General features: G+C 41.2%; 1 protein-coding gene and 1 pseudogene across 1 annotated transcript in view; one reads left to right on the forward strand and one right to left on the reverse strand.

Annotated features, from left to right (window-relative positions):
* Positions 1 to 5,642: 5,642 nt before the first annotated feature.
* On the reverse strand, positions 5,643 to 8,334 carry LOC119408456 (annotated as a pseudogene).
* A 5,034-nt stretch (positions 8,335 to 13,368) lies between these two features.
* LOC119408455 (Kv channel-interacting protein 1) overlaps positions 13,369 to 15,683 on the forward strand; it is a 49,324-nt gene continuing 47,009 nt past the window's right edge. Inside the window, exon 1 of the mRNA XM_037675282.1 lies at positions 13,369 to 13,764. Coding sequence (XP_037531210.1) covers positions 13,707 to 13,764 — 58 coding nt within the window. The 5' untranslated portion in view covers positions 13,369 to 13,706. The remainder of the gene's footprint in view (positions 13,765 to 15,683) is intronic.

Genomic DNA, 15,683 nt, shown 5'->3' on the forward strand with positions numbered 1-15,683 from the left:
GCTTTCAGTTTCATACGTTTAAACAAGGGCAAAATAAACTGTTCTTAAATAGTGAACAAAAAGCCCTTTAAAAATGCCTCTCTTAATTCAGTTCAGTTCAGGTTGTTTATAGCACCATCTCACAATAAAAGTCACTTCAGGGTAAAATAAAATTGAAGCATGTTCAGTTCCGTCAGAAACACACCCAGATTGAAATCTCATTACAGTCAGTTCATTCTCATCTGAACACAAAACGTTCACATAAAGTACATTAAAAATGCCTTTTTGAACAACAGATATCTCTTTGGAAGCCAGCAGATGGCTTAAAATATTCACTTTTGTTACAATTCCTCGTCTTAAGCAGGTTGGAGGCAGCAGTGGAGAAGAAAGACTTAACAGATTTAGTTTCTATAGAAAGGAAGACAAAGAAAAATAATGATAGTATTCACAAATACAAACATGAACAGTAGAGCATGTAAAGACAGCATCAGAGTGAAGAGATGTGGTCATTTTTCCCTATAGTAGCATAACTAAGGGATAGCTCAGGAAACCCACGTGAACCCTAACTATAGGATTTATCAAAAAAGGCTTGTCTTAAAAACAGACAGCGTGTCAGCCTCATGGACAGAAACTGGAAGTTCGTTCTGCAAGAGAGAAGCCTGAAAGATCTGCCTCCCATTCTACTTTTGGAAACTCTAGGAACAACAAGTAAACCAGAAGTCTGAGAGTGAAGTGCTCTGTTTGGAAAATATGGAACAATAAAGTTGGTCACATAAGATGGAGCTAGATTGCTGAGTGCTTTGCATGTTAGACGTAAGATTTTGAATTCTATTCTGAATTTGGCAGAGAGCCAATGGAGGGAAGCTAAGACTGGAGGCGACCGAGTTAGTAACATTTTATTTTTTTTACTGAATCTTAAAACAGAAACAGATATAATTCAAAATGGAACAATTTCATAGCTGTGAGCTGTTTTCTGCTGTTTCCATAAACAATGGTAATAAGATTTTCCACTCTGCACAGCAGAGGGCATCAGACCACTCTTCATTTTCTCTCTCAATCCTGTAACATTACACATTCCCACGTTGTTGGAGCAGATAAGAACCAAAGTGTCGTCTTTAACCAAATGAAGCTTAAAATATTCAGAGTCTCCGAGTGCTCGGCTCATCCTCTGACGGTTGATGGATGACGGACAGGGAGGTGGATTTTTTTAGTCTTCACTTTCATCAGGCACATTTCAGATCTGTTGGGTTTCCAATATGCGCATAATGAAATATTCAGTATATTTATTTTCCCATCAAATATTCACTTCAGGTCCGGGCCTGCTTAGAGTCATGGGGGATAAGACTGCTTGTTTGTATTCAGACCAGAGGAAGAGGAAAACATCTGAGTGAGCAAATGAGAATGAAGTTGTTAATAAAGATTTTTGTCATGCGAGTGAGCACATGAAAATGTTTGTGCACACTTTGACATGCGTACGTGTGTGTGTGTGTGTGTGTGTGTGTGTGTGCATGCTTCTACTTCTGTATGTGCAATTCAGCTCCAGAATGCTGTCATGCCATTTTTAAGGAGCCACAAGAGGGTCACTGGATATGTTTAATGCAGAATGCAGAGCATAAAAATTCATTCGGATAACATCCTCTGGGGATGACGTGCCATTTTCCACCCAGCAAAGCAATCAGTCACAAATCTGTTTGCAGTTAACACCTCCATCATGTTCATCTACTGAGGGGAAAATTGGAAAACAACATAAGGGTGTGGAGCCTCCTTTCACACTGTTTAGTTCACACAAAACACAAGGGTAAAAGACAGGACGCTACTCCCAGAAACAAATATGCAGACTGACTTCTCACTAACATGTCTGAGAAAGTAATGCACTGCTGTGTCATATTTAAGCCCACAGCAGCTGGTGGTAAAGTAACTATAGGCTGGAGTTTAGCTGCAGCCACATAAAAGATGATCCTGCCTGTAAATTAAAAGCAAACAAGTCAATACAGTAGTCACATAAGCAGATACATTCATATATTTTTGTTTCATGCTCACTTCAAGTTGATTGGAGTTTGAAGAATTCTGTAAAATGTGTTTTCTGTGTATCAAACAAAAGTTTTTGGGTCGCAAGGTGCTGTTTGTCACCTCCCTGACAGGAAACATAAAGTTTGCAGGCTGCAGGCAGTGGTGAATCTCTCTGATTGGTTTATTGTGAACCCCCACCCCCCACACACAAAATTGGTCACTGTGGCCTTGAGGAAAGAGGCTTGTTGTCATGGAGAGAAACTGAAGACCCCTCAGACCTACTGACCAACTTGTTCTCTACAGAATGATTTACTTAGAAGAGTAACCCTGAGGGAGATTTGAGGACTGGTTGCAGCAGAGGGGAGCATGGACTAACAGCATCAGATGGTTGTGTGTAGAATGACTGTGGTTGTGAAGAAGAGAAAAAGAGTAAATTCAGAGAAGAAGACCAAAGGGTGGAAGCTGAGGAAGGAACAATGTTGTGATGAGTTCAGAGAGGAGCTGTTAAAGGCTCTGGGTGGTAAAAAATAGCTTCCAGATGACTGGGCTACTACAGTAACAGTAATTAGAGAGACAGGTAGGAAAGTACTTAGTGTGTCATCTGGACAGAGAATGATAAGGAAACCTGGTGGTGGAATAGTGAAGTGCAGGAAGCTATTCAGAGATCTTAGCCAAGAAGAAATATGACAGTGAGAGGACTGAAGAGAGGAGACAGGGATATAAAGAAATGCAATGTAGAGCAAAGAAGGAGGTAGCAAAGGCAAAGCAGAAGACATACGGTGAGTTGTATGGCAGGCTGGACACTAAAGAGGTTGAGAAGGACTTGCACTAATTGACAAGACAGAGGGATCAGGATGGAAAGTATGTGCAACAGGTTAGACTTGTTAAATATAGGAATGTTCTAACAAGTAAGGAGAGTGTGATGGGAAGATGGAAGGAGTACTTTGAGGAACTAATGAATGAAGAGAATGAAAGAGAAAAAAGAGTAGAGGTCATAGAAGCTGTGGACTAGGAAGTGGTGAAGATGAATGAGAGGGAATTTTGGAAAGATTTGAAAATAATAAAGAAGATGAAGGCAGTAGGACCTGATGAAATAATAGTGGAGGTTTGGAAATGTCTTGGAGAGATGATGGCAGTGAGGTTTTTGACTCAAATATTCAATGGTACATTTGAGGGTAAGAAAATGCCTGAGGAATGGAGAAGAAGTGTGCTGGTGCCCATTTTTAAGAACAAGGGTGATGTACAGAGTTGTAGCAACTACAGGGGAATTAAGTTGTTGAGTCACAAGATGAAGATCTGGGAGAGAGTTGTGGAAGCAAGACTTAGATGAGAGGTGACTGTGAGCAGCAGTTTGGTTTCATGTTGAGAAAGAACACCACAGATGTCATCTTTGCTTTGAGGATGCTGATGGAGAAGTACAGAGAGGGTCAGAAAGAACTCCATTGTGTCTTTGTGGATTTAGAAAAAGCATATGACAGGGTGCCAAGAGAGGAGGTGTGGTGTTGCATGAGGAAATCTGGAGTAGCAGAGAAGTATGTTAGACTGGTACAGGACATGTATGAGGACAGCAGGACAGTGGTGAGATGTGCTGTAGGAGTGACAGATAGCTTCAAGGTAGAGGTGGGATTTTATCAAGGATTGGCTCTGAGCCCCTTCTTGTTTGCTCTGGTGATGGACCAACTAACAGATGAGGTCAGACAGGAACCCCCATGGAATATTATGTTTGCAGATGACATTGTGATCTGTGGTGAGAACAGGGAAGAGATGGAAGAGAACTTGGAGAGGTGGAGGTATCCACTTGAAAGAAGAGGAATGAAAGTCAGCTATAGTAACACAGAGTACATGTGTGAATGAGAGGGAGGCTGGTGGAACAATGAGGCTACAAGGAGCATAGGTCACAAAGGTGCAGGACTTCAAGCACTTGGGGTCCACTGTCCAAGAATATAGGGAATGTAATAAAGAGATAAAAATGAGTTTTCAGGCAGGATGGAGTGGATGGAGAAAAGTTTCAGGAGTGATTTGCAACAAAAGAATGGCAGCAAAGAACAAAAGAAAAGTTTACAAGACAGTGGTTAGACCAGCTATGTTCCATGTTTTGGAGACAGTGGCATTGACAAAAAGAACTGAACTGGAAGTGGCAGAAATGAAGATGTTGAGGTTTTCCTTAGGAGTGACAAGGATGGATAAGAATAGGAAGGGATCATCAGAGGCACAGCACAGGTTGAACAACTGGGAGATAAAGTTAGAGAGGCCAGACTGAGATGGAATGGACATGTCCAGAGGAGGGGCCGTGGGTATATTGGTAGAAGGATGTTAGAAATGCAGCTGCTAGGAAAAAGACAAAGAGGAGATATATGGATGCAGTTAGAGAGGACATGGAGGTAGTTGGAGTGAGGACAGAGGATGAAGAGAGTGAGATGGAGCATGACTCGCTGTGGCGACCCCTGAAGAGGGAAAAGCCAAAAGAAGAATAATAGTTGCTTTGTAGATATATTGTAGAATGGTGTAAGAATGTGTGTGTGTGTTTACACGAGGGCACAGATTGTGTTGTAAAGCACGGAGTTTCCTGGTTGGATCAAAAATACTTTGTAAGTACAGTCAGTTTACCATCAGTCTGTTAAGGAAGTTTCTTGTCTTCTCTTTTTGAGTCTTGCCATGCAGAGCTCTCTTTTAGTAATGTGCAGCAACCTGGTTTTGGTTTAATGTATCTGGTTTTAACACACCCTAACATGTGGCACTAAAGTGATGCAAGACAAGCTCCATCCAGCTGGTCTGCTTCTTAAAGGGGAAAGAAATCAGTAAAATATAGAATAATGTTGTTATTATTCACATTTAACTGCATGCTTGACTTACTAAAAGCTCAAGCTCAGCTATCAGAGACAGAAAATTCTCTGAACACATAAATTGTCAACACACCTCCATTGCAAAAACAACACCAAGGAGAAGTAATTTAGCTTGGAGCGTACTCACAAGCCCCCAGCTGTGTTGGGGTTCATCTTTCAGTGTCTCTGAGCTCCAGAAGGGAAGATCCTGATTGCTGTTTGTGTAAATACACCAGAGAGTATCTCAGATTATTCAGCTTTCTACCATCTGGACTGGAACGCCTCAGGATCCCCCAGGAGGAGCTGGAAGAGGTTTGTCTGGATTTTTCCTCGTGAACCGGCTGACTGTGGTACCTGACCTCAAATAAGTAAACAAAAGTGGATGAACATGGGTTTAGCGTCCTTCTCTCTTACGCTGGAAATTAATATTTAATAAGAAGTTTCATTTCGTCCACCTTGAAAGTACAACATGGACTTTGTTTGAACTGTGTATTTGGAGTTGTCCTGTATTTCTGGACTTTATTTCCTCTTCAGCTACATTTTGCTTGACGATATCACTCAAGACTGCTTTTTTTGTTCAACCTAAAGAAAAAAAAGGATTAAGAATAAAAAACATGGCTTAAATTAGTTAGATCTTGTTTTTCTTGTGTCTGCTCCCTTCTTCAGGGGTCACCAAAGTAAGCAAACTCTCATGAAAGATTTGTTTTACGCCAGATGCCTTTCCTGATCCAATGGGCCCAAACTCACAGCCAGGACTGTAACCACCTGAAGCACATTCAAAAAACGTTCAACACATTGTGATATCAGATCCGGTCCGGGTCAGTCGTCAGTCTAAGCCCTCTCTCCTCGGATCCTGCGGGCCAGCTGGATGTCTTTGGGCATGATGGTAACCCTCTTGGCATGGATGGCTCACAGGTTGGTGTCCTCGAACAGACCCACCAGGTAAGCCTCCTGCAGAACCATGACGGCCGAGCTCTGGAAGTGCAGGTCGGTCTTGAAGTGTTGAGCGATCTTGCGGACCAGACGCTGGAAGGGCAGCTTCCTGATCAGCAGCTCAGTGGACTTCTGGTAGCGGCGGATCTATCTTAGAGCCACGGTACCAGGCCTGTAGCGGTGAGGCTTCTTCACTCCGCCGGTGGCCGGGGCGCTCTTCTGGGCAGCCTTGGTGGTGGCTGCTTCCTGAGAGCTTTACCTTCGGTGGATTTACAGGTGGTCTGCTTGGTTCTGGCCACTGAAGCCCATACGAATATCAGATGTAGTTAGCCAGTTTTTTTTACACTTTTGTCTTTCTAACTCTATTGTTCTTATGTGGACATCTCAAAGTCTGGACAAACCAATCTAAAACCTTGCTTGATGTGATTGTGATAGAGGCAATTTGTTTTCTATAGTCCTCGGGAGCCACTGAGAGAAGTTATCATCATAAAATTGGAACAACAAATCGACTTCTGAGGTGAAACGACTGCGCCTGCTGACTCACTGCACATTGATTGAGTTCATACTGGTTTAATCTGGTGATGAAGCAGCTGCATGATGTTGGGCTTTATCAGAGGAAAGCTGACCTGCAGCCATTGGCTGATCCCTGTGGTGCCACACCTCACCCCCTCGTCTAACAGGATGGTGGAGTTTGTCTTCTTTGCTCCTCACTACAGTAAAGCAATCTATTTCTGATGACATAGCCCATCTGAGGCCAGGTGAAGTTTCCCCTCCATCTCTCTGTCCGTCCTTCTCTTTTCACTTGTTGACGTTGTTGTTTCATTTCCCCTCCTGGCTCTTTGTTCTCTTTCCCACTACGATCCATCCATCTTGTTTGCCTCTCTCTTCCACTCATTTCTTATGGTTATTGCTATTCCATCTCAGTTTATCCCTTTTCCCCATCTTTCCTACCCTCGGTGTTCTCTTCCAACTCTGCCGTTACCCTCTCTTCTCTGTGTGGTTATCGCTATGACATATTCCATCTAGCCATCATCTAATAAGACGGGACAGCAACTAACCAGTCAATTTATTATTCAATGCTTGTTCACCACCTTCTGTGCTTGTCAAAATCCCTTCTGTCTCTGCTGAAAAATGCTTTCGGTCTCTCAGCTTGACAGCTAAAACCATCTTTTTTCCTCTTCTCTGCCTCCACTTATTCACCCAGAAGACTGCCATTTCGATCTTGTAAAAGGTCTGTTGTGTAACAGTGAATAAGTGATAAAAAAAAAAAAGCAGGCTTACTGATTTACAGCACCCTGGATAATTTGATGAACCCTGTTTTGCAGCAGTTCTTGATGCAGTTCTGTAACACGATTCTACAATTCTCGTTAATCCAAATGTAATGAACCAAAAAGTTTTTTTTTTACTTCTTCTCTCCAACATGAAACAGCTTTTGGATTTATATCAGTGTGTTAATTGATTTCATGTAATTTCTTTTGTGTGACTTGGTGTGAGTCTAGGCTCTGTTGACTTGTTTGTGTTTTCAACCTGTTTTTTGAACAAATGAAAAAAAAAAAAACATTTTCAAGGTTTGACCAAAACATCTATAACTTTGTAATTTCACCGAAGATTACCTTTTTTTTAAAACGTTAAAATCATTTTCAATTTCATTATTTTCCAATCAGGTTAGACTCGTAATCTTGGGATTGTGAAAATACTTAATTAATCCTGAAAAGAAGAGAAAGGTGGGCATTGAACAATCGCTGACATGAATGATGCTGTCGTTTCTGCTGTCCTTTTATAGTCAAGTCGTCTTTTTCTCCAATAAGTTCATTCAGTTAGAAGCACTCAGTTCCACAACTTAAAAAAAATAAGAAAAGACGTCAACTTTTCAGAGATCAAAATAAATAGCTTAAAATAGTTGCTCAGCTTTTCCTCTCTGGGCTTTTTAAATCCATTCAGTGGAGTTTGAAAGTGTTTGATAAAAAATAAAAACTGAATTTATTCAGCTGTATGTAACCCTTCCACAGAAATTAAACAGTTTAATTACAACAAATCACGTTCTCTTAACTTGTCTTCAGGCATCTTATTTATTCAGCATATCTTTGTATTAGTGGTGTGTTCAAAGACCTGTTTCTTCCTGCTGAAGTGCCGCTCCTGCTCACTGTAACCGATGTGTTTTGTATATGCATATAGCAGTGTGCAGAACGATTACTGTAAGTGTTACAACTGGAAACTGCTGTCAAAATGTATCTGTTGATGCACAAAAGGAGACAAAAGAGAGCAGTGTTTATCTGAGATGATGCCCACCTTTAAAAATATCTCTTTTTACCCACACCCTGCTTTGTATTTGGTTTTCTTTGTCTGCACTTCTCTTTTCTTGGTCTTCATCTTCCTTGTCCTACACTTTGATCCCTCTCTTCAGTTTTTAACCTTACCTTCATGGCCTGAGGCTTTTAATGAATGCCATGGCCTAATGGTTTTATCATCAACCTCCATGGCCTTGACTCAACCAGAACAGCCACTCATCTGTAAACTGTTTTTCCAACTATAAACATGGAAGGAATTTCAACAGGGGCTAGCATCAATATCATCAGCTTGCTAATATCATTAGCATGATGTTAAGCAGAAGGAGTTAGAACAGACAGGCACACGTGAAGTGGACTGTGTTGTGTAATGTTATATAATTTCCCTCTGGGATTAATAAAGTATTTTTGAATTTGAATTGAATTGAATTGAATTGTTGCAGGGTGGCAACATTGCCCTGTGGATTGTTGTTGGTCTGTTTGTGAGGAATGACAGGCTGCACGCTGCAGAGGGGTTTGAATGCCTTCGGTGGTTTCTCTGGGTTTAACTCTTGAATTTAGATCAGGTAATTGTGAGCTCACATCAATCTGTGTCCTCCGCTGGCAGCTAGGAAAGGCTGAAAGGGTGATGAAAATCAATATTGGCTGCTCCTATTCATTTGAAAAGGTGAACAAGTGGCATTTTATTAATCTGATTGGCTGTAGATTTCTTGTTATAAACTATGATAGAAAGTGAATTGAAATATGTTCTGCAGCTGATCTGGGTGCTGGGTTAGAGACGTGGCCTGACTGTTCACAGAGCTGCGACAGTCGGCATGTCTGATGGACTCACTGAATGGTTCAGATCTGTCTAAGGAAGGTTTAGTGGAAAAGGTATGAACAGTGACTACCTTATCTGTTGTATATAGCTCTTTGAAAGACCTCAATTTGGAGAAATAGTTCAATTAAGGCATATGATCCCATGACAGTGGGTTCCTGCTGTTAAAATCTTTAAAATATTATTGCATTTTCTGTGACTGCTGTTTGAGAAATTGTTTCACTGAGCTCAGTTTTTATTACACAGGTACTACAGCAGAAATAATATGGTATCCTCAACAAAAGTACTTTAGGTATAGTTGATGCTGCTATTTGTGCTTGTAAAGAAGCAATAAAAACAGCAACAAGGTAGACTGCTTCCTCATGGGTTGGGGGTAATTTTTTGTCTTAAGCAGAGGAGTTCAGGTGTCTGGGAGTTTTGTTCAGAAGTGATGGTGGAGTGGGAGAAGGGAGGTGCATCGATGGACTGGGTCGTCTCCTAGAAGCCTCCTTCTAGAAGGTTTTCTGAGCACATCTCACTGGGAAGGAGACGCTGAGGCAGACCTAGAACTTGCTGGAAGGGTCATGTATCTTTGGCCTGGGAACACCTTGGGAGCCCCCACGGATGAGCTGAAGAGAGTTGCAAAGGCAACAGACCCATGAGGGCAACCCAGACCTGTTGTTTTTGCAACCTGGTCATAAAAACAGACAGAAAATGGATGGATGGAAGAAACATCTGTATGAGTTTCTATAAATAATCATGCAAGGCAAATTTGAATCCAAACAGAGTTTTTATGAATAATTAGGATGTTTTTTAAAATTGTTTTAAGATGGCACACACTGGGACTAGCCATTAGCTCATCAACCTGGTCAGAGTTGAACTGTGTTTTCAAACTGACCTATTTCAAACAGTTATCTACAACAGGTAAGATGATGATTGTTCATGATCATTCTGCTGGACTCCACTTCAAACGAGCCAAACAATCACTTTGACTTGTGATGTGTTTAACTCTCAGACCCTAAGATCTGTTAGCTTCTTTAAAGGTGATTGTAAATTATTTATTCTCCTCTTCTGGCAGCTCATTTTCAATTCCTCCTGAGATCAGAGTCTGTATTATTCATTTCAAGCAGCAGACCTCCCGAGACAGTTTAGTCCAAGACTTATTGGAAAAGAAGTAATGGTGCTGAGGATAATTTTTTTAAAACTTCTCTAGATATGTTTTCTTTTTCCCTCCTGGCAATTGTCGTAGAAAAAAGAAACGGTTCACAAACGATCAGGTGTAGATTTCATCAAGTTTATTACAAAACTTTGGAGAACAGTCAGATTTAAAGAAAGTCAATGCATCACAAGTACAGAACTTATTAATTTCTTGTCTTGTCTGAGTTACTGACCCATTCTGGTTTCCTGGAATGAAAAAGTTTATTTTGTAGAAACTCATCAAGGGCGTGCCCCTCCTTATCCTCTTGTCTCAGTGTTTTTCAAAACCGACCCCAGGTGGCTAACAGCCTCACAGAAAATAAAATATTTTCAAGGTTTCTTATAGAGGGGGTGATAAGCACCAGCTGTCCACTGACACCTGATTTAGACAGTAATACCAAGCATTATAATACTATTTAACAGTAATTTTATTCACAATGACCCTACAGTAATAAAATGATTACCGTAATTTTCAGCCTATAACTCACAGTTTTTTTTTCATAATTTGCATGCCCTGCGACCTATATGCCCAAGTGACGTATTTATGGATTTTTTCCCCATATTTATAAACCAAGATTTGGCTGAGATATGACCATTTTCATTCATTCTGACTGAAAATATTGAACTCTACCATTTTCAGCCGCTAGATGACACTCGAGTAGTATGGCATGCCGCTATGTCATGTAATAGGTAAGCGTGGCTATTAATGACACAGTCGGCTTGCCACAGCTACCACGTTCATCCAGCTCGCCTGGAGAAAAATCAGCATCATTTCGCTGTGCCGCCCCAACAAAATGCTGCTAATCTGACCACTAAAGTGCATTTATTAAGTAAAAGTTCAGCTGAGACACACCTTTACTACAATGTCGAGCAAACAAAGAATTGTTTTAGGTGCTTATCTTGTTAAATTTCGAAGAAATGCGCAGGGTTCCTCCTTCCTGATTTCCTCCCTCAGTGCGCGCTCCCGTAGCACCGAGGCAGCGAATACTTTTGAAAATGCTGCTAATCTGACCATCAAAGTGCATTTATTAAGGAAAAGTTAAACTGAGACACACTTACTATAATTTCAAGCAAACAAATAATTGTTTTTAGGTGGTTATCTTGTTAAATTTTGAAGAAATGCACAGCGAGTCCTCCCGTGCACATGCCTACTTCTGCATATCGGCTTTTGAAAATGCAGCTGATTAAACCGTTAAAGTACATTTATTAAGGCAACGTCAGACTGAGACACACCTTTGCTATAATTTCAAGCAAACAAATAATTGTTTTTAAGTGTTAATCTTGTTAGATTCTTTTTAAAGTCCTCCTGTGCACGCTCCCGCGGCCACCATTTGGCAGCCCATTGATTTTTGGCACAACACTGGCCCATATTTGCGAGTTGTCAGCGGTGACACATAATAGATGTGACTTATATGGTGAAGCAACATATTTATGGATTTTTCCACTTTATTAAACATATTTGGACTGATGCGACTTATAGGTTGGTGCGACATGTATGGTGGAAAAGACGGTATAAAAGTTATTTATATGGTAAATTAATATTGGATGTCCCAGGAAGCAGATAATTAAATAAGATATTGCTATCACAGCTATATATTTTGATATTTCTGAAAAAGAAGAGAAACTGTTCTTTATGAAAGTTGTTTTGTTAGCATTTGCGCACGGTGAGCTTCTAATATCCAATAAAGAGTGTCTGACCCAACTGTGACGATTTAGGAACATTTTAAACACCAAGTCAAACCAGACTAGAACACCCCTACTGTTTTTCAAATCAGTTTCGTTCAACCCAACCAAAACAAATCTGCTGTTCAACTGGTGTAAAATTTGCTGTCAAGCCCCTTAGATTACAGTTTATGAGGATTAAATAAAACACTCATGAAACCATGTCCAAGTCTGGTTTTTGCAGGAATATTTTAATTGTTCTCCTTCTCGGTTTGTCTCAGAGTTCCTAAGATATAGAAAATATCTATGAGGTCCAGACTTTACTTCCAGTGTTGTCTTGTTTTTAATTTTTTTTTTTACTTGGTTTCGCAGTGGATAACCCATCTCCAGTCTTGTGTATCTTTTCCACTTTCCCTTTTAGTCACTTCTTGGTTTGATATAAATTTTCACCCAAGAAAGACGATTAACAATTCGTTTGTGTTTTGATGTGTCACGGCTCGAATGTTTTAGTTTAATTGTAGAAATGTCTGCTTTTTATATGAATAAGATATTCATATATTATTATATATATTATGGGAGTGGTGGCATAGAGGTTAGAGAAGGTGAGCCTCTGATGGGAAGATCGCCTGTTCAACTCCCGGTACAGACACCATCAAAATGTGGGTGGGAAAGGTGAAAGACCCACACCTGCCTCCACTCTCATTTGCTTCACTCCAGGTCCTTGAGCAAGGTCTTTAACCCCCTCCATCTGCTCCACCGGGCGCCCTAGTTGGCAGCTCCCTGCTCCACACAGAGGGCTGTGGTAGCTCGGTGGTCTGTGGTTGCATCAGGAAGGGCATCCGGCGTAAAAATAATTACCAAGTCTTCATATAACTTAGTTCACTGCTTCTAAAGAAGGGAGCAGCTGAAAGCAAAAATAAATGTATACATATTATAGTTATTTCCAAATGGAAAAAGATTATGAGTTGTGTAAGAGAAGCTTACGTCAGCGTGTTTAAAATGCAACATGAAGAAAAATAATACTCCCAGTTATTATCTGATGCTAAAAGACCATGACAAAGCTGCGGTGTGTGTGGTGCATTGGGAGTTGGAGTGAGCTCCTACTGGAATAAAAGCATGTCTGATGCAGCATGTGGCTGTAAACCCTGGGATGTTTGTGGAAGCATGTTGGTGTCAGATGTGTAGGGTATGGGTGGTGACCCACCCTCTGGTGGAATAATTTCTCATGCACTGCCACACACAGACCACCTGTCAGACTTGTGCAGATAAAGCTGCACAAACACTCTCCACAGCCAGACGGTTTGCCTGCTGAATAGCAAAGAAGGGGACACATCAGTCTGGCTCTCCTTTATCTCCATTCACCTCTTGCTCTCTTCATCTCTGGTCCATCTCTTGCTCTCATCCTGCTTTCCTTTGTTTTTTTTTTGTGTGCGTTTTTTTAGCTGTCCTCTTTCTGTTCTCTCCACCCTATCATCATCTCCCCATTCCTCCTCTAGCCCTTTTTCCACTCAGTTATTTCCCTCCTCCCTTCTTTCCGTCTCCGTTATTCCCTGAGCAACAGTGTGCAATCCCTCGTTCCCCACCAGACAGAGAGAGAGAGAGAGAGAGAGAGCGAGGGAGAGAGAGCGAGAGAGCGAGAAAACTACTGAGATGAGCAGGCGAGGAAGAGGGAGCAAAAACATAAAGAGGCGCAGAGGAATTGATGAAATGACACTGGGGGGAGTATGTAAAGGCATGTGAAACAGCCAGCGTCAGTGACAGCGTAGACAAAGACAGCATCAGAGTGCACGTCTGTTGTTCGTTTCATTCATACACACACACACACCCTCGAGCAGATTCAGCCGAGCTGTGTGGGTGTGAGGCGGCATGAGAAGTGATATCCGTGCTTCCACACATGCAGCCAGCTGATGGACTAACTTAATCACAAGTGACACACACCTACTGTGCGCACACTCACTGGCACAACTTAATTATAGGCTCGCAGACACACTCACAACCTTCCTGGCAGGAGCAGAAGTCAACATGGGTCTCGTGATGGGAACCTTCTCCATGCAGTCCAAGCAAGTGAGCTTCCACAAAGGTAGGGATGGATATTTTGAAGTGCTGAAAATGACTCAGACGGGGAAGCGAGAAGCTGCAGATGTCATGATGTGTGTGTGTTTGTGATTTATTCTTTGGACAGGCTGCAGGTTTGCTGTTAGGGATATTTTGCATCGAACAAATGAAGTTTATTGATGGTTTATTGTGCACACACCAGGCCCCCTGCCCCCTGTTTGAACTGTAAGTGTATGTGTGTGCACCACTGGCTATGTCTATAATAGGTGATGGTATTTACCCCTGTCTGTTCTCCATGCCAGTCTTTGTTTTTCCTGTTGCTGACACATGACACGTGTGTTTCTTGTGTGTTTTCTTACACATTTACCGTAAGTGTGAGCAGCCACATCAATTACTGCAGACATGCTATTGTTTAAGATCTTTAAGGACTCTGTGTGTGGTGGCTGTGATTGTGTGTGTGTGTGTGTGTGTTTAGCTGTAAATCAGGGTGGGAGCAATCCTCCTGTCTTTGGACACGGCACGTCCCACTGTTGACCTTAAACCTTGATGTTTATCACCGGCAGATGCAGAAATGCATCGTACCCTCACCGTCCAGAGCCAGAGAGCATGAGCGAGATCATTTTTCTGCTCTGTTTGGAAAAGAGAGGATGCAATCCAGAAATGTATAATTGAACCATTAACCACAGTGAGGCTGTGCAAATTGCATGCATACGCTGTGACAAAAACTGTTGATGTTGATTAAATGCTGCATTTTTTTTGTGCAGAAAAATGCCTTCAGGTTGTGTGCGCTTTCTGTTAATCATCAGAACAAAAGCTGTAAACATGTTTCAGAGATCATGCATATGTAAATGGCTTCCTGTTCCACAAACATATATAGCATCCTGCGTGGGTTGTGTTTTTTTCTTGACCTGCGTGGCAGCAGCTCTCAGCAGATACTTCAGATGCGAGCTAAGCAGATACAGTACTTAAGGCATATTTAAAATGTGTATAATTCCTCCCAGACCAACCCACACATCAAGAACTCTGCTGTAGGCAACACAATTACCAGTAAAAATGCTTACACAGAAATTCTGATGGAAATTTGGCCAATTTTAATTATTTCTAAATGGGTGCAGCTTGTTTTGTTTGCCTGGTGTGAGGAGGAAAAGGAAGGATAGCGGGGGTGAAAATTTGGAGAAAAAAGTTGAGAGAGGAGGTGAGATTGCTTCTCATGGGAGCTGGAGTGCTAGTGTGTCAAAGGATGTAAGTGCGTTCACCATCTGCTGCAGTGTCATAAAGCGTTGCCTAATGAAAGCAGGGCAGGATTCATGTTGCATGGAAGGTTGGCCCACCCTTGATTGCAGCCCAACATGAAGTAGCGTCCAACTCGATGTATCAGAAAGAAAAACATGTTTTAAAATCTCACCCACTGGTTAATCTGGTGAAGTCAGATATAAATCCTTACAATGAAAAACCCGTTGTTTGGATTATTGCTTATTTTTTCTCATAGCTGATTGCCTCATACATATTGAAAAATATGTTACAAATACTTCAAATTAAAACTTTACACAGACCAGCAGTATGTACAGTATCAAATGCTACTGCTGATCATCACAAAATGGGTGTAAACAAAGTATTGTCATCGAAACAATAATAAAAGAAAAAATACAAATACTAAAAAACATACATACACACACATATCCATCCATCCATCCATCCATCCATCCATCCATCCATCCATCCATCCATCCATCCATCCATCTATCCATCCATCCATCCTTCCATACATACATCCATACATGCATCCATCTATCCATCCATCCACACATGCATCCATCTATCATCCATCCATACACACACATGCACACAAACCCACACCCACACATCCCCACATATATTATATGTATGCAAATTTATATTTGTATGTATGTGTATATATATATATATATATATATATATATATAT

Source organism: Nematolebias whitei, chromosome 4 (assembly GCF_014905685.2).
Source record: "Nematolebias whitei isolate Nwh7 chromosome 4, NemWhi1, whole genome shotgun sequence".
Taxonomy (NCBI): domain Eukaryota; kingdom Metazoa; phylum Chordata; class Actinopteri; order Cyprinodontiformes; family Rivulidae; genus Nematolebias; species Nematolebias whitei.